The sequence below is a fragment of the Phyllobates terribilis genome, unplaced genomic scaffold (assembly GCF_046119375.1).
Source record: "Phyllobates terribilis strain yellow unplaced genomic scaffold, ASM4611937v1 Scaffold_11__3_contigs__length_659146591, whole genome shotgun sequence".
NCBI lineage: Eukaryota > Metazoa > Chordata > Amphibia > Anura > Dendrobatidae > Phyllobates > Phyllobates terribilis.
In genome coordinates, this window is record NW_027362771.1 from 107,096,032 (window position 1) to 107,114,394 (window position 18,363).

The following is an 18,363-nucleotide window of genomic DNA, read 5'->3' on the forward strand; positions in this document are numbered from 1 at the left end:
TGCTGTAGATATAGTATATCTTGACTTCAGCAAAGCATTTGACAAAGTATCTCACACCATCCTTATTGAAAAAATGACCAAGTATGCAATGGACCAGGCAACTGTTAGGTGGATTCATAACTGGCTTAGTGATCGGACTCAAAGGGTGGTTGTAAATGGCTTCACATCCAGCTGGATGAATGTCTCAAGTGGGGTACCACAGGGCTCCATCCTGGGACCTGTATTGTTCAACATCTTTATCAATGATTTAGATGAAGGAATTGAGGGTAAACTGATTAAATTTGCTGATGACACAAAGCTAGGAGGGATAGCTAATACTAGAGAAGAGAGAGAGAGGATTCAAAAAGACCTAAATAAACTGGAGCAGTGGGCAGCAACCAACAGAATGGTTTTTAACAGGGAAAAATGCAAAGTACTACATCTGGGCAATAAAAATGAAAAAAGCATATACAGAATGGGAGGAATAGAGCTAAGCAACAGTACATGTGAAAAAGACTTAGGTATACTAATAGATCATAGACTGAACATGAGTCAACAGTGTGATGCAGCAGCAAAAAAGGCAAATGCAATTCTGGGATGTATTAACAGAAGCATACAGTCTAGATCACGTGAAGTCATTATCGGTCTTTACTCCTCTTTGGTCAGACCTCATCTGGAATACTGTGTACAGTTTTGGGCACCACATTTTAAAAAAGACATAGACAAACTGGAGCAAGTTCAGAGAAGAGCGACCAGAATGGTGACTGGTCTGCAAACCATGTCCTATGAGGAACGGTTGCAGGATTTGGGAATGTTTAGCTTGCAAAAAAGAAGACTGAGAGGAGACTTAATAGCTGTCTACAAATATGTCAAGGGCTGTCACATTGTAGAAGGATCATCTTTATTCTCATTTGCACAAGGAAAGACTAGAAGCAATGGGATGAAACTAAATGGGAGGAGACACAGATTAGATATTAGAAAAAACTTTTTGACAGTTAGGGTGATTAATGAGTGGAACAGGCTGCCACGAGAGGTGGTGAGTTCCCCTTCAATGAACGTCTTCAAACAGAGGCTGGACAGACATCTGTCTGAGATGATCTAGTGAATCCTGCTTTGAGCAGGGGGTTGGACCAGATGACCCAGGAGGTCCCTTCCAACTCTACCATTCTATGATTCTATGATTCTATGATTCTAAGTCTCCTTTTTTCTGACCACTGGAACCACTTTTTCTCAGGTGGGGGTCCCAAAAGTCAGACTCTCACAATCATGATTTTATAGCACATCTAAATAAAGATATGTTCACACTATGGTTTTGATAGGCAGGTTTTCAGCAGGTCCAGCCTGAAACCTGCCTGAAAAAGTGTTAATAAAACACTAAAAAGACATTAATTTCTATCTAAACTCAACTTGCTGTGCATATGATTAGGCTTATGAGCATCTTTTAAAGGCTTCAGGTTTCCAAATATGCTTAAAAGAAGTGAACTGACCACCGCATGGGTGTCTTTATGAGCATCTTGTCAGCATTTTTGCTTCCAAAACTACTAGCGGTGTCTTCATTGTTGAATGGATTTAAAAAATAATCTGGAAAATGACAATACAAAAGATACCCAAAAATGCTGGAAAACACCAAAAAAAAACGCTGGTAGTCAAAGAAGTAAAAAAAGCATTCAGGAAACAACCAAAAAAACACTAAAAAAGATGCTAAAGGTTTACTAAATGACAGAAAAAAGGAGAGTTCCTGAAGCGTCTTCCACTTGAAAAATGAGTCGATTTTAGCTGTCTGAAAAAAAAAATTGTGTGAGCATACACTAAAGAGGTTGTCAGGGAATACTTTTTTTTTTTTTTTTAAAGGTTGTACATGTTAACAATAAACATAAGTTGCTCTGGTCTTTTGTGTAAAAGGCAACAGCCGGGACATCATGACTACAGTGCACATCACCGCTGCAGCCAATCACTGAGCTCAGTGGTTCTGTGATGTAGACAACACAAGTGCTGAGATTAGTGTTTGGTACAGTGGTGATGTGCGACTAATTCATGACTTCATCACACAGACAGTAAGTAAAGACTGGAGCAGTGGCGGAAAAGCAGCGAGGGACCTAGGGAGGGTGAGTATCGTGTGTTTAATGTTTTCAAAATATGCAAGGTTTTAAAAAGAAAAAAAATTGTATTAGCAGGCAACCCTTTTAACGTAATATCAAATGGTCCAAGTGGAAAACCCATTTAAGGTCCTAGGTTCCTCTTATATTTAGTTCTTACCGATCAGCCTAATGTAGGACTTCATGCACGGATCATATTGTTCTACAGAACAGCTTTCTTTCATTTTTTCAAACAGGCGGCAATGTTTCTGGTAGTCCAAAAGACGAGATCTGAAAGATATAAAATTACATTTGCAATTTATATTAAAGCTGATTCCACCTAATATACATCTTTCCTTGTTGATATATTTATCTATGGCTCAAATCTGCACCGGATGGGTTTCTTTTTTTTTTTAATCAGATAAATCATACTAGCCCACCAAAGGTGGCTATACACTTAAAATATTCACCATAAGCTGACAAGCTCGGACATATATATGTTTTTTCAATGGTGAGAAGGGAACAGATCATGGCTACAACAATCTATTACAGAATAATTTTTAAGGGCTTGTTCAGACCAGCATATTATATGGACATGTGCTGTATGAGTAAAACTTGACCAATGTAATTCTATAGGGCTGTTCAGATGGCAGTTTGTTCACACAGACCACAACATTATTCTCTTCTGAGTATCGGATAAGAAAAACCTATACAAGTCTATGCCGATTAAATGCATATAAGTGAAAATAAAAAATGTCCCCAAGGGTGGACAACCCCTGTATTGAATGATCTGGTTTGAACCATTTTAAGTACTCACTTGCACAAGTTGTCGCTCATGCAGGAGTCATAGAGCTCCAGGCAGTTTTTCTTTTCCCTTTCCTCAAAAGAACACTTGGGCACTATATTCTTGCGTCTGCGTTCTCCACAGTTTGTATTCCGATTGCATGGACAAAATAGGAGTCTCTTTGTGAATTCCATAGGGATTTTTTTAATAAAATTCCTGAGGTGGCTGTGACACTTCCGTCGGTCACAAAAGCCTTCAGCTTTTGTAGCACTGCAGGGAATAACGTATTCGTTCTTCAATTGTGTGCACTTCTCATTGGAACTACAAATAGTCGCTTCATGTAAACAAGTGTTCGTCTCGTCATTGGGGAGGTCAGACTCTGAGATAAAATATTGGAATAAAAATATTTATTAGTCAGGGAAATATTATATAGAATTAGCAGTAATTATTTGCAGCTTCCCCTCTGCTAAGCAATCATATTACTTCTTTCATAGTCTAACATGCAATTTAAAATGCTGAACAGGATAATTTCATATCTAATTAAAGGGAACCTGTCATCAGAACCACGGGCAACATGAATCATACAATGGCTATGTGACTGCATCCAGGTATGTTTTACTCTGAGGCTGAGGTATTTCACAGTACACATACTCTGAAAAGCTAGGCAGGGACTATGGGGCCAATTCATTAAGACCGGTATTATGCATGCCAGGCCTAATGAACAGGCTTGCTGGAGTACGATGAGCCAAATTCATTTAATTAGGTGCATCTCTTAACTGTTAAGTGCCACTGCCAGAAATGTACTCCAGTCAAAGACCGGAGTACACTTCTAGAGTAAGTTCTACCACTAAAGAGGCGTAATGTTTCATGAATTTGGCGGTCAAACTTAACCTTGTCTCATCCTGCTCATGCTCCACCTATGCTAAGCCCATATTGGTGTAGCTGGCCAGGACTAGCATGTAAACACTAAAAGTTTCAATATTTTTATACAACTTTCAATTTTAACAAAAATATTACTACTTATTAAGGTGTTTTCTTCCAGACTTAAGTCGTAAACACCTTCATTAATTTGCCCCCATGTTTCTCGGCTCTGGTCCCCATCCAGCTCCTTCTTTTGACTAACAGGCCTATGTACACACTAAGGCTATGGCCCCACTATCAGTATTGGTCAGTACGGTAATTTTCCTCAGTATTTATAAGCCAAAACCAGGAGTGGGTGATAAATACAGAAGTGGTGACGTGTTTCTATTATACTTTTCCTCTGATTGTTCCACTCCTGGTTTTGGTTTACAAATACTGAGGAAAATACTAATCAAATACAAACCAAATACTCATATTGGGGCCGTAACCTTAAGGAGAGACCTGTGCACTCTTAGGGAGAGGCCTGTCAATCAACTGAGGAGGGGCGGGAGAAGCATCACTGTGTTTCAGAGGAAAACACACCTGTCTGCAATAGCGCAGTGTCTGATAAATGCTGCCTGTGGTTTGATGACAGGTTTCCCTCAACTGAATACTCCTGTCACAACCGTTTCATCCCTATTGCAGGGCCTGATGTAGTAGTACATGACTTTTCTATTTTGTTTTTTGAATCCCTAAGTCATGTACTACCCTCTGAGGCCGTGTAACAGGCATAACGCATTATCAGTTTAATCTTAGGCGTTTCTTACAATGCATTGTGAAAGAGCCTAAATATTAAGTGATATGGTCTACTGTCTGCTTTCTTGCATCTAACGATTGTCATGGATGGGCCTCATAACTTTTTCAAAATCTTGGACCACTGGAGGGTTCTCTAACTCAGTGATAATCTAGTCCAATCCTGTTGGATCTAACCAATCCATGGTTGGAAACCACTGGAAAAAGCAATAAAAAATATATTATAGAGGCAATGTTGTATGTTGTATATATAGTAACAGCAATTCAGAGGCTACATGTACAAACAATATTAGACAATTACAGAATTAAACATAATTCATCAATTCAAACAAGGGGATTGAGGGTCCTGTTTGCAAGCTTACAATATATAAGGCTACTATGGGGCTCGTGAGTTGAGTTGAGGGGGGGCAGTGATGAACAGCATTCCCCGACAAGCATATCAAGATGCTGGGACAGCTGAATACAATGGTGGAAAAGGGAGCAATCAGTGCCCAGCTCCACCATTCAGCCTGTGCCTCTAAGTCTCAGTGCAGCAGATGCAGTGACATCACTAGATCACGCCTGGTGTACAAAATCTCAGTCCACATGTTACACAGACCAGAGTGGCACATTGGGGAACGAGGCTAGGTGAGTAGGTTTTTTTTGTCAGTCAGTACTTGTAGGGGAAAATTATCGGGTTAACATACTGTGTAGGGACCATTATACTGTGTGGAGCCATCACACTATACAGGAGAGCTGTGAGACCCACCACATTGTGTGGAAGGCTATGGGGGACATCATAATGTGTGTGGTGGTATAACACTGTATGTGGGGGCCAACAAACAGTGGGCGGGGAGGCATTATACTGTGTGGGGGTGCTGTAGTAAGGTAATCAAACTGTGTGCGGGGTCATCATACTGTATGAGGAGTTGGGGGAACCATCTTACTGTGTTTGGGGAGGTGCTTTGAGGACCATCATACTGTGTGCGGACTGTGGGGGACCATCATGTTATGCATGGGGGTGTGTGGCCACCATATTGTGTGGGGGACTATGGAGCCCATTATACTGTGTGGGAGCCATCACACTGTGTACAGGAAGCTTTGAGGGCCATGGACTGTGGTGGGGAGCTATGTGGATCATCATACTGTGTGTGCGGAGCTGTGTGGGCCATCGTACTGTGTGTGAGAACCATCATAGTGTGTGTGGGGACTGTGGTGGCCATCATACTGTCTGTAGGGGGTCATCATACTGTGTGTGGGACTGTAGGGGCATCCTACTGTGTGTGGGAGTTGTATGGGGCATCATATTGTAGGGGATGACTGTGAGAGCATGTTACTGTGGTGAGTAACACTGTGGGGCCTCAATGTGTGTGGAGAACAGTTCCACTGTCCAGACAACATAGTGTTGGGGGGTACTGTGGCAGAATCACACTGTTGAGGACATTGGCAGCAATATTCTGTATGTGTGGAAGGTACTGTACAGCACTATGGGGAATTCATTATGAGGGTATCATACTGTGAGGCGTGGGCATTTTGGGGGATTTCATACTCTACTGGGAACCTTAAAAGGAGTATCATAGTGGGTGAGACCATAAAACGGCTTCAGTAAGGGCACTATTACTCTGTATGTGTCACAATACTTGTCCCTCTTTCTGTTTTTAAACGTTGCAAAGCTATGCCCTTCTGTGACTGAATGTATGCACTGTGACCTCACCTAAGCTGCCTTGACCCTACCTAAGCCATCAATTTTTGGGGGGTGTGTGGTGGTGGCCAAATTAAGACTTTTGCTATAGGGCTGCATGATTTCTATGTGTGCCCCTGGGTGATAGAAAAGGTAAAAAGTGTTTGTATTGTATGGTTCAGCCATCTTTATAATAAATAAGGGTATTCATATAAAGATGCACTGACCAGTCACTGATCATTATCTAATCAGATACTGAGAAGAATGTAGGAAGGGAGAAACTGAGAAAAGTTAGATTAGCAAAGTAGTGTGATAGGCCTTCTGAAAAAGATGTGATTTTAGGGCACTCTTAAAACTTTGGACATTGGGAATGAGCCCAATTGACTGGGGTAGCGCATTCCATTTGGATTATGGAAGATGTTAATTTTAGAGCACTAGCTGAATGAATAGCATATGTACAGTTGTAGATAGAGATGAGGGAGGATATGTAGGGTGATTCAGCACTTTGGTGAGCTTTGTGGGTGAGAGTGATAAGTTTATGTGTTATTCTGAACCAGATGGGTAACCAGTGAAATGACTGGCATGGGGTGGAGTGGTCGTGTAGCAGCAGAAATAAGAACCTAGTTACTGCACTCAAGATAGATTGGAGAGAAGAGAATTTAGTGAGAACAACAATTAGTAATGAGTAGTGGTCAACAAGAGAATGAATCAGTAGGACAATAAGACTTTTTGAAGTTTTAGTAGCAAGAAAAGGGTGGATTCTAGAGATGTTTTTGAGGTGCAAGTAAAATGTTAGAGCAAGTAATTGGACATAGGGAGTGTGAAGACCCAGGGTCTTCCGTGGGCAGAATACTACTCAGACAACACAGGGTGATGGTAAAACAGTATGGCAATATTTTATTGAACCACAAAACAGACAATAAACAAATAGAACAGTCCCAGCAAATACAAAGGATGGTGCAAAATTACACAGTCTCACCCTTCTGCTGGCCCACCTCAGAATAGAACAGCTGCGACTTTGGGACTTCCAGGGCCAACTACCTCAACCAGTGGCCCCCTGCTTTTGGCGGGCCCCCACAGAGAGGAGGTAGCAGCAAGCCATCGAGGTACAAGGCCAGGAGACCTGAGGGTCCCACCCTGGCATGTCCGAGAGTTTCCATGCTGCCAGATGACCGGTTGGACCCAATCTGGCTTCTCCAAACATCTCCATAGGTTCCAGGCGACCAGAGGGTCCCACCTGGCAACCCTAAACAACATATTCATGGGTTCAGGTGACTTCATCGTCCCAACAGGGTCTCCGTGTATCCATGGGTTCTCTGATGGTCAATGAAGCAGATCTGTATGTTTCCAGTCAGTGCTGTGAACCCCTAGGCCAGAATCATGTAGAATGAAAATCTGTGTCTCTTTGGATCGAGCCATGCTATCTATTTGCTGTCCTGAAGAATGTCTCTCTGATTCTCTGATTCTCCTTGATTCCCCTTCCAGCAGGATAGAAAAACCCTTTTTATATTTACATACAGTAAAGACCAAAAGTTTGGACACACCTTCTCATTTAAAGATTTTTCTGTATTTTCATAACTATGAAAATTGTACATTCACACTGAAGGCATCAAAACTATGAATTAACATATCTGGAATTATATACTTAACAAAAAAGTGTGAAACAACCGAAAATATGTCTTATATTCTAGGTTCTTCAAAGTAGCCACCTTTTGCTTTGATGACTGCTTTGCACACTCTTGGCATTCTCTTGATGAGCTTCAAGAGGTAGTCACCGGAAATGGTCTTCCAACAATCTTGAAGGAGTTCCCAGAGATGCTTAGCACTTGTTGGCCCTTTTGCCTTCACTCTGCGGTCCAGCTCACCCCAAACCATCTCGATTGGGTTCAGGTCTGGTGACTGTGGAGGCCAGGTCATCTGGCGTAGCACCCCATCACTCTCTTTCTTGGTCAAATAGCCCTTACACAGCCTGGAGGTGTGTTTGGGGTCATTTTCCTGTTGAAAAATAAATGATGGTCCAACTAAACGCAAACCAGATGGAATAGCATGCCGCTGCAAGATGCTGTGGTAGCCATGCTGGTTCAGTATGCTTTCAATTTTGAATAAATCCCCAACAGTGTCACCAGCAAAGCACCCCCACACCATCACACCTCCTCCTCCATGCTTCACGGTGGGAACCAGGCATGTAGAGTCCATCCGCTCACCTTTTCTGCGTCGCACAAAGACACGGTGGTTGGAACCAAAAATTTCAAATTTGGACTCATCAGACCAAAGCACAGATTTCCACTGGTCTAATGTTCATTCTTTGTGTTCTTTAGAACAAACAAGTCTCTTCTGCTTGTTGCCTGTCCTTAGCAGTGGTTTCCTAGCAGCTATTTTACCATGAAGGCCTGCTGCACAAAGTCTCCTCTTAACAGTTGTTGTAGAGATGTGTCTGCTGCTAGAACTCTGTGTGGCATTGACCTGGTCTCTAATCTGAGCTGCTGTTAACCTGCGATTTCAGAGGCTGGTGACTCGGAAAAACTTATCCTCAGAAGCAGAGGTGACTCTTAGTCTTCCTTTCCTGAGGCAGTCCTCATGTGAGCCAGTTTCTTTGTAGCGCTTGATGGTTTTTGCAACTGAACTTGGGGACACTTTCAAAGTTTTCCCAATTTTTCGCGCTGACTGACCTTCATTTCTTAAAGTAATGATGGCCACTCGTTTTTCTTTACTTAGCTGCTTTTTTCTTGCCATAATACAAATTCTAACAGTCTATTCAGTAGGACTATCAGCTGTGTATCCACCAGACTTCTGCACAACACAACTGATGGTCCCAACCCCATTTATAAGGTAAGAAATCCCACTTATTAAACCTGACAGGACACACCTGTGAAGTGAAGACCATTTCCGGTGACTACCTCTTGAAGCTCATCAAGAGAATGCCAAGAGTGTGCAAAGCAGTCATCAAAGCAAAAAGTGGCTACTTTGAAGAACCTAGAATATAAGACATATTTTCAGTTGTTTCACACTTTTTTGTTAAGTATATAATTCCACATGTGTTAATTCATAGTTTTGATGCCTTCAGTGTGAATGTACAATTTTCATAGTCATGAAAATACAGAAAAATCTTTAAATGAGAAGGTGTGTCCAAACTTTTGGTCTGTACTGTATGTGGTTAAGGTCATCAGTCACAGGTCAGGGGAAGGGGGTGAGGTGGAGGGATCAGGTCTCACTGTTTGAGCTTATCCCTCTGCTCTTGTAAATAAACTAGCTGACTTTAGTACAATAGGTAATTAGCATATTACCAAACATTTTTGTTTCCAAACCAAGAGAAGTCAATATTTAGGTTTATACACATAATAGTATGTCCTTCTTGACTAGCCAAAGAAAAACACATACATTTAGAAGTCAACACAAAGATAATAGTATATTTCTCTTGGCTTAACAAATCTAAACATCTGGCTGATTAAGATTAGACACTGTTTTGTCACAGAGAGTGAAAGAAGGATTTCAGTCAAATATAACCCTAAGACAACAATTTTGCCTTGGAGTAATGGTAGTATCACACATGGAAATAGAAATATCAGGCTTAGCCTATGCGCCCACGATGCAGAAATGCTCAGGATTTTTTCCTGAGCGTTTCTGCATCTCCCTGGCAGAAAAAACGCATGCGGATTGTACATGCGGATTGTACATGCGGATTGTACATGCGTTTTTCCTGCCAGGGACAAGCGAATGTGAAGCGTTCTTCACATGCATTTCCGCGTGCGGGTTGACAAGTGGTTTCCAAGCGATTTTAGCATCACTTGGAAAGTGCTTGACAACTTGGTCACACTATATAAATCCATGCAAACGGCATGGATTTATATACTGTGACCTTAAAGAATGGTTAAAAATAAAAAAATAAATCTATACTTACAATCTGATGGCCCCCACAGTCTTGCTTCGCTCCGTCCTGGCTTGCCGGCAGCTCGCGGTACACTACACTGAAGGACCTGCCGTCACATGACTATGACGTCAGCGCAGGTCCTTCAGTCCACCGCGATCTGCCGGCAAGTGAAGACAAGGACACCGGTGGCCATCAGAAGGTAAATATAATGTTTATTTTTTAATTTATTCTTTTTTTTACAGGTTCTATGGTACCCGGGTCCGGAGGAGAGTCTTCTCTCTCCAGATCCGGGTACCATCCACACATTGAAACGCTTGGATTCCACATCTACAGATGCAGTGATGTGGAATCCAAGCGATTCAATGCAAGTCAATGGCGGTGAAAACGCAGCACTTCCGCAAAATAATTGGTAGTGCTGCGTTTTTTTCCGCAATGATAATCCGCAGCGGAAATTTCCGCAGCATGAACACAGCACATGCGGATTATCATTGGGGAACATGGCAGGCCTTCTACCAAGCATTTTTTAAGCGTTTCTGCAGCAGAATTGCCACTGCGGAAACGCTTAACAAAATGCACTGTGGGCACCCAGCCTTTAGCAGATTAGTAGAGGAAGGGAAGGCAAAAAGTTAAATTTTAGAAAGATTCAGTTTCATGTATAGAGGACATGTTAGAAAAAGCAGAAGCACAATCACAAGTATATACGTGTGTGTTAGATGGTTGGCACTAGTAAAAATTTCTTTCCAACACAGTGGGTAAGACCCATCTTTTTAAAGACGTCTCCCGACCCTTTGCCTACTGAGGCTCATTATGCAGCCATCACCCTGGACTGTTTTGGATGTAGTGAAGTCTTCTCTTTCCACTTCAACAAAACACAGATTTTAGAAAAAAAAACAGATTTTAGAAAAGAAAAATGCTGCCCTGCCAGAATATATCATATTATAAAGGATAGAACAGTGTACACAAACCTACATTGAAATAAATCCAATAATTATTATTATAAGCATGGTTACAGTTATAACGAACATAAGAAAACCTTAATCTCAGTGTTAGAATTCAGGATATTTTTAACGTTCCTTAGGCTCAGATAAGGACATGTGGTTTCCATGTGACTTTTATTAAAATGTGCAACATCTTGTATGTGGAACATAAGTACAATGACCCAGATCAGGAAATTAGGGATGAATGGTCCTGGTGGAATAGTACCATGTGTGAAAACAGACAAGTCAAGGACAAAACATGGTCAAGTAATTGATACAGATGTTATGTGTCCAAACAGCCTCTAGATATGTAGCTGTCAATATGTGTGAAGAATTCAGGAGGTCCTGGGTTATGTGTATATAAGAAATGCTTCATACTCAATATCTAAGCTTATAACTTGGTTCTTCAATGTGAGTTTGAAATTGACACTGTTTTGACTTTTGTTTTAGTGTTCTTCATGTGGTAAAAATAACCAGGTAATATGATTCTACAGGTGAGTAAGATTACAGCTTACATACTAAACTTGTCCAGTTTTTTGTTATTTTAGTGGACAAAAAATATTTAGAAATTTGTGGGAAAAAAAGATATCTTCGACGCCATCTTTTGACATTTGTAACTTTTTTATTTTTCCAGATTTTTCAATCCATTGTGTTGGATAAGGGCTTGTGTGCTGGACATTTTATTGATATCATTGTGGAATATATATGACATTTTGAGAGTTTTTTCATTGTATTTTCTATGGAAAGTGCGTAAATCAAAAAGTTGCAATTCTGGCATTATATTTTCAGCGTGTAATGCATGGCTTCAATAAGTTTATATTTTCAAAAGTTGGATTTCTTTGGACAAAGGGATAATAAATATGGCTATTTTTAATGGAGTAAAAATAAGTGATTTGAATTTTTTTTTTTTTTTTTTTTATATTTTTTAATTTATTTTTACTTTCATTTTTAACCCCCTTAGTGGACCTAAACTTGTGACCAAGCCAAGACAATCCCTTTAAGATATATATAGCAAAAAAAAGCAAGGCAGACACATGGAAACAATATGCAATAAATATTTACCAGAAGGGACAATTAAAAGTTGTGTGAACTTTGTTTCTTCTTTGGTTTCTAACTCGTCTGTGTATGGAGAGTCATAGAAAACTAGGCTACCTGTATCAAAAAACAGAACAGTAAATAGTGAATTAAGTTACATGATGTTTAATATTACTATATATTATTATACATAATTATTATTATTATCATAATTGAAAGCCAAGGTCATGGATCTAAATATGCAGCTTGCAACATTCAGGAGTATTGGAGAGAAGTTTAAAGCTCACTGAGGATGCTCTAGCTGGGGCCAGTGATATAGAGTTGGGTGGAGGTGGACAAGATCAAGACACTGAAGTAGATAACTGGGTAACAGCTATGGCATATGCACACAGAGTCTTTTAAATGATGGCATACCCAAACCCCTTTTGAAGCAGAAGACGCATTAATACTCTACGGTGTTGCTCCTAGCAACCAAGAAAATAAATAATAAATAAGGCCAAGTGCACACGTTGAGCATTTGGTGAGTTTTTACCTCAGTATGTGTAAGCCAAAACCAGGAGTGGGTAAAAAAATGCAGAAGTGGTGACGGGTTTCTATTACACTTTCCTCTCCTGGTTTTGGCTTACAAATACTGAGGTAAAAAACTCACCAATTATTCAGTGTGTGTGTGATGCCTAGCTGCGCTTGGTATCACAGATCCTAGACGTGTGCATTGATGGAATCCTCCACAAGAGGCCCCCATAAACATTCACACATCTCCACCTTCCACCTCAGACCAGCAGGGGGATCCCGTTAGGGATATAAATAGGGAATGTGGAGCCAGGCAGTTTAGTTCCTGCAGGAGATGAGCCAAAGAGAGGTCAGTCTGCAGTGGAGCTCAGTGATTCAGGAGTTCCTCTAGAGAGTTCAGCAAGTAAAGGTCTGAATGCAGAGTAGAGCTCAGTTCAGTTGAAGCTCAGAATAGTGAGCTTTAGGTGTGCCGGCGCCATAAGATCGGTGAAGCGCGGCAAGCTGCCGTTAGTGTGTATAGCCTAGTGAGGGCCCGAGTAGGCCGAAGGCGAGTGGAGAGTTAGTACTTAGGGGGCAGAGGAGCTTAACTAGCTCACCCTGAAGAATTTACCGGACACCGGGTCCGAAGCTTACCGGGATCTCTATGACCCAGTAACGTATAACCGGAATCCCTGGAGAGCTACAAGTCCCAGGATCGCTAAAGTGCTGGTACGTAACAGAGCCGGGAGACACATAGGCCCTGCAAACTGAGGAGCGTGTACTCCAAGAAAAGGCACTACCACAAGGTCAGCCAGCGCAGGACAGAGACAAAGTTAGGCCTAGCTCCAGGCAGGTCAGAAACTTACTACGCAGAGGCAAGTAACAGGAGGCCCTACACCCGCTCATTGGAGAGGATCCTGATATGCACCCTTCACCCTACAGTGCTCCGGGACGTGCCTGAATTCCCATCAGTAAAAGGTACTGAAGTGACTATCGTGTCTGTCCCTGTTCTTGCTCTGACCCGGCTGGGTCTCACCTGTCCTGCATCCCCCTCTCCGTAAGGTGCCCTGAGGCCCAGCTCCACCTGTGGGGAGCTATACCATCGAGCTGCCTTATCATCGGCCTCAGTGGACTGCGCAGCGCTGGTGATTCTCACCAGAAGCCACAGGTGGCGTCACGAACTTTTATAAAATTAACAACTATCAACGCTTTTAAAAAGAGTGACCCCAGGGTACGGGCCCGGGAGCCGACCACCGCGACATCCCCAAGGCCAGGCAAAGGCCCGGGTACCGAGTCATCCCCATCCCTCTGGGCTAGTCATCTCTTCCTGGCGTCACGAACAGGATCGCGTGCCCGCTGCAACGACGGGGTGTTATGCCCGTTGCCACCGGGTACTGTGCGCCTTTATTGAAGCAAACTGTATATTTGACTGTGGTGAAGCGTGCCGCCATTGCTGGGCCGCCGAGCGAGAAGAAGGGCGTAACCGCGCGAAACTGAGGGGCGTACCTGCAAAATAGCGCGCAGCCCCGGACACGCCCCATGCCTCGACGTCAAACCAAGAAGCGCCAGGTCCTGGAAGGAGCGTCGCTGAACGCCCTGACGTAGGACGCAAGCGACGCAAGGTCCTGAAAACAACCGTCACCTGTGGACCTGGGGCCTACCGGAAGAAAAACTGGAAGGTAGGCCACGGTTAGCTAGGGGGGGCGCCAGCATGTTCGACAAACATCGCAACGCCGGGATACCGGCCAACGTCCCTGATGTTCAACCTGCGCCCGATGCCACCAGCAGCGCCTGTAACTCCTGTCACTCCAATAACTCTACCGTACATTCCTGGAGCAAAGTGGCTCCCCCAATACAACGGCAAACCAGATACCCTGTCTGGATTCAAACGGAAGATATGTGGTATCTTAGACATGTACTCTATGACAGGCAAACAAAGAGCCGCTGTTGTATTAGGACAACTGACTGGTGCTGCGGAACGGGAAGTGGAAACATGGTCGGCCGCAGACCAGGAGCCAGTGTCCGCAATATTTCAAAAGCTACAGACTGTCTTTGAGGATCTTACTGAGGTGGACCTCCGCATGAGGTTCTACAATTGTTCCCAACACCCGGAGGACAATGTTTGGGACTATGCCTGGCGTCTACAAGGGGCCCTGCGGGCTCTGAAACAGGTTAGTCCGACCAGCATCGAAAACGAAAACAAAATGATGAAGGAACAGTTTGTCCGGGGACTGAGGTCTCCAGAGGAGAGCAGGACTGTGCGTTGGTGGTCCCTGGATCATCCAGATGCCACCTTTGACAATCTTAAGGACATGGCTATAAAAGGACTGCAGCCCCTGGAAACAAATACCATCCAATGTTACCAGGGTGGGGCTACCCCAGTGCCTGCTACACCCATCTTTTCCCCAGTGGCTGCTGAAGCTAAGGTTCCAGCAACGTCCCCTAGGGAGCTGGACAGTCTGCGCTCTGAGATGCGTCAGTTGAGCAAAACCCTGACCACTGTGCTGAGTGCCCTGCAGCTGCGGACGGAGCCCGAGGAAGGAGGGAAAATCCTGTTAGCCGATAGACCTGAGGATGTCCCCTGGATGCGAAGGAGGAGGAGGCCAACACCACCCTCTACGAGGATCAGTGACCTGCGCCATCCACAGAAGGACCCTACCTGCTATCGCTGCCGCAAGACCGGACACACCGCCCAGAATTGTCCTTTAAACGAGAAAAGCCTGGGGCCGAGGGCCGACACCCAGGAGTAAACTCACCAGGCCCATCAGACTGGTACAACAGGTTCGTCGGAGGAAGACCTTTCCTGTCCATTGTGTTGGACGGGATCCCGACGCACGCTCTGCTGGACACAAGATCTCAGGTAACCATCATGCCTGACGTCCTCTACAAGAGGTTCTGGTCCATGGACGACCTAAGACCGCCAGCTCCAAATCTTTCTGTTTATGCCTCAAAAGGACTCCCCCTTAACCTAATCGGGGTTAAGAATGTGACTGTAAAGGTGGGGAGAGTGGAGCTGAAGGACCAGGGGCTAATTGTAGTAGAGACTAACCCTGATGACACCAATCCGTATATGGTACTTGGCACTAACATTGTTTGTAACTGTTTGGGAGAAGTTGTGTTCTTGCTCCAACAGATAGCTGATACTACCAGACCAAGACAGAGGAGGGCGCTGCAGAAGGAGATCCGAGTCCTGATGTACCAACAGCAAGTAAGGTTAACAGAAGGTGAAATCGGTAATGTGCGGGTAACGGACCCCGTACCCATTGTCATTCCCCCAATGAGTGAAATGCTCATCTGGTGTAGAGCTGCTATAGGTCTTAGAGGACAGAGCTACCAGGAGGTAGTAGAACCCCTTTGCTCCGAGCATAGACCTACGCTCTTAACCGCCAGGGGAGTGGTAGATGTATGCAATGGGAGGGTGCCCATCCGTCTTCTCAATTGTGGAGAAGACGAGGTCAGATTGCCCCGTTATGCCACTGTTGCCAAATTACATGCTGTAGATAACAACTGCATTCACAGGGCAGAGTCCTTAACCTCACCAGATGAAGTGGAAGATAATGACCCTGCAACCCCAGTGGAGGATTGGTGTCAACAGCTCCATGTTGGGACAGACACCACTCCTGCCCATCAGAAACAGGGTGTACACCGGGTGGTTCAAGAATACTTGCAGGTGTTCAGTAAACATCCTCTTGACTTCGGGAGGGTTAAGGGGGTTCAACACCATATCCCCACAGGCGACCATTCCCCAATCAAAGAACGTTATAGGCCTATACCACCAGCACACTACCAGAAGGCAAAGGAAATGTTGCAAGACATGAGGAAGGCGGGGGTAATAAGGGATAGTTGTAGTCCCTGGGCAGCTCCCCTAGTGCTAGTTAGGAAAAAGGACGGGAGCATGAGAATGTGTGTAGATTACCGTCAAGTAAATCGCATTACACATAAGGATGCATACCTTTTACCACGCATAGAGGAGTCCCTAGCCGTCTTAAAGTCTGCAAATTACTTTTCCACCCTTGACCTCACTAGTGGGTACTGGCAAGTAGCTGTGGCTGAGGAGGATCGGGAGAAAACGGCCTTCACCACCCCGATGGGACTCTGCGAGTTCAACAGTATGCCGTTTGGACTCTGCAATGCCCCCAGAACGTTCCAGAGATTGATGGAGTGCTGCCTGGGACACAGCAACTTCGAGACTGTGTTACTTTACCTGGACGATGTGATAGTGTACTCCAGAACGTACGAGGACCACTTGAAACACCTGGCAGAAGTATTTGAGTCACTGTCCCGGTACGGGATGAAGTTGAAGCCCTCAAAGTGCCACCTGCTCAAGAGAAAGGTACAGTACCTGGGGCACATTGTCAGTCCGGAAGGGGTAGCACCAGACCCGGAGAAGGTCACAGCCATCCAGAAGTGGCCGGAGCCAAAGAACCTCAAGGAGGTGCGTCAGTTCTTGGGACTAGTGGAATACTAGGTTTGTAAAAGACTACACTAAGAAAGCAGCTCCTCTGCAAGACCTCCTGGTAGGGCAGTCCCCCAAAGGCAAAAACCCCTCATTCCACTGGGGTAAGGAGCAAGCCGAGTCGTTTCAAGAGATGAAGGAGATCCTGACGGGCGATGAGATCCTAGCCTACCCTGACTACAGCCAACCGTTCCTGCTGTATACAGATGCCAGCAACGAAGGGCTGGTGCTGTTCTAAGTCAGAAGCAGAATGGCCAAGAGAAAGTGATCGCATACGCAAGTAGGAAGCTCCGCCCGACTGAGAGGAACCCAGAGAACTATAGCAGCTTTAAGTTGGAGTTCCTGGCCTTGGTGTGGGCCATCACTGAAAGGTTCAAGCACTACCTAGCCTCCAGTAAGTTCACTGCCTTCACTGATAACAACCCCTTGACCCATCTTGAAACAGCTAAGCTAGGAGCACTGGAACAACGATGGATGGCTCGGCTGTCAAATTACCAATTTACAATTAAATACCGGGGGGGACCGCAAGAACGCCAACGCCGATGCCCTGTCCAGGATGCCTCACCAGTCAGACACAGAAGAAGAAGTGGATGACCTGGAAGAGATAGAGCTACCTGCCTTTCACCGGAATGGGATGATCCACGAGCAACGAGCCTCCAGGAGGCAGCGTGAAAAGACGTTAAACCCCCTGCCTCACCACAGCTGGAAGGAGACCCAGGACAGCGACCAGGTTGTCAGCCGCATCAAGGAGCTGATAACCCAAGAAGGTGCCTCCCTGGAGAAGGAAGCGTCTCTGCAAGCAAAGCAGCTGTGGAACGAGAGAAGCCGGCTGTTTATCTACCGTGAGAAGCTATGCCGGAGGTACGTCAATCCAAGAACCCATGAGATGGTATGGCAGATAGTGGTCCCGAAGACAGACATCCAGATGGTATTAGAAGCTTACCACGATCAGGCGGGGCACTTTGGCTGGAAAAAGCTAGAGAACCTGCTGAAGTGTCGATTCTACTGGGTAGGAATGCGCAGCTCCATTGAACGGTGGTGCCGAGACTGTGGACCCTGTGGCCTTAGAAGAAAAGACTACAGCAGCCAGAAGGCACCCCTGCAACCCATCAAGACGACTCGACCCCTGGAGATTGTGGCCCTGGACCATGTCAAGCTGTCCCCCAGCAGGTCAGGGTACTCTTATGCTCTGACCATGGTGGATCACTACTCACGTTTCCTGGTGGTCGCCCCTGTCAAAGATCTGACGGCAGAGACAGCAGCAAAGACGTTCCAAGCGTATTTCTGTAGACCCCATGGATACCCTGAGCAGGTGCTGACGGACCAAGGCCCGGCCTTTGAGGCTGAGTTGTTCAAGGAGTTCTGCCATCTCTACGGGTGTAAGAAG

General features: G+C 44.6%; 1 protein-coding gene across 5 annotated transcripts in view; it reads right to left on the minus strand.

Annotated features, from left to right (window-relative positions):
• Positions 1 to 18,363, minus strand: part of GFRA3 (GDNF family receptor alpha 3) — a 151,327-nt gene that overhangs the window by 47,670 nt on the left and 85,294 nt on the right. For 4 of the 5 annotated variants that reach the window (XM_073651420.1, XM_073651422.1, XM_073651419.1 and 1 more), the window contains exons 3-5: positions 12,059 to 12,148; positions 2,872 to 3,217; positions 2,236 to 2,345 (exon numbers count right to left, since the gene is read on the minus strand). In XM_073651420.1, the coding sequence (XP_073507521.1) occupies positions 2,236 to 2,345; positions 2,872 to 3,217; positions 12,059 to 12,148 (546 nt within the window). The remainder of the gene's footprint in view (positions 1 to 2,235; positions 2,346 to 2,871; positions 3,218 to 12,058; positions 12,149 to 18,363) is intronic. The other variant, XM_073651421.1, reaches the window with a different exon arrangement.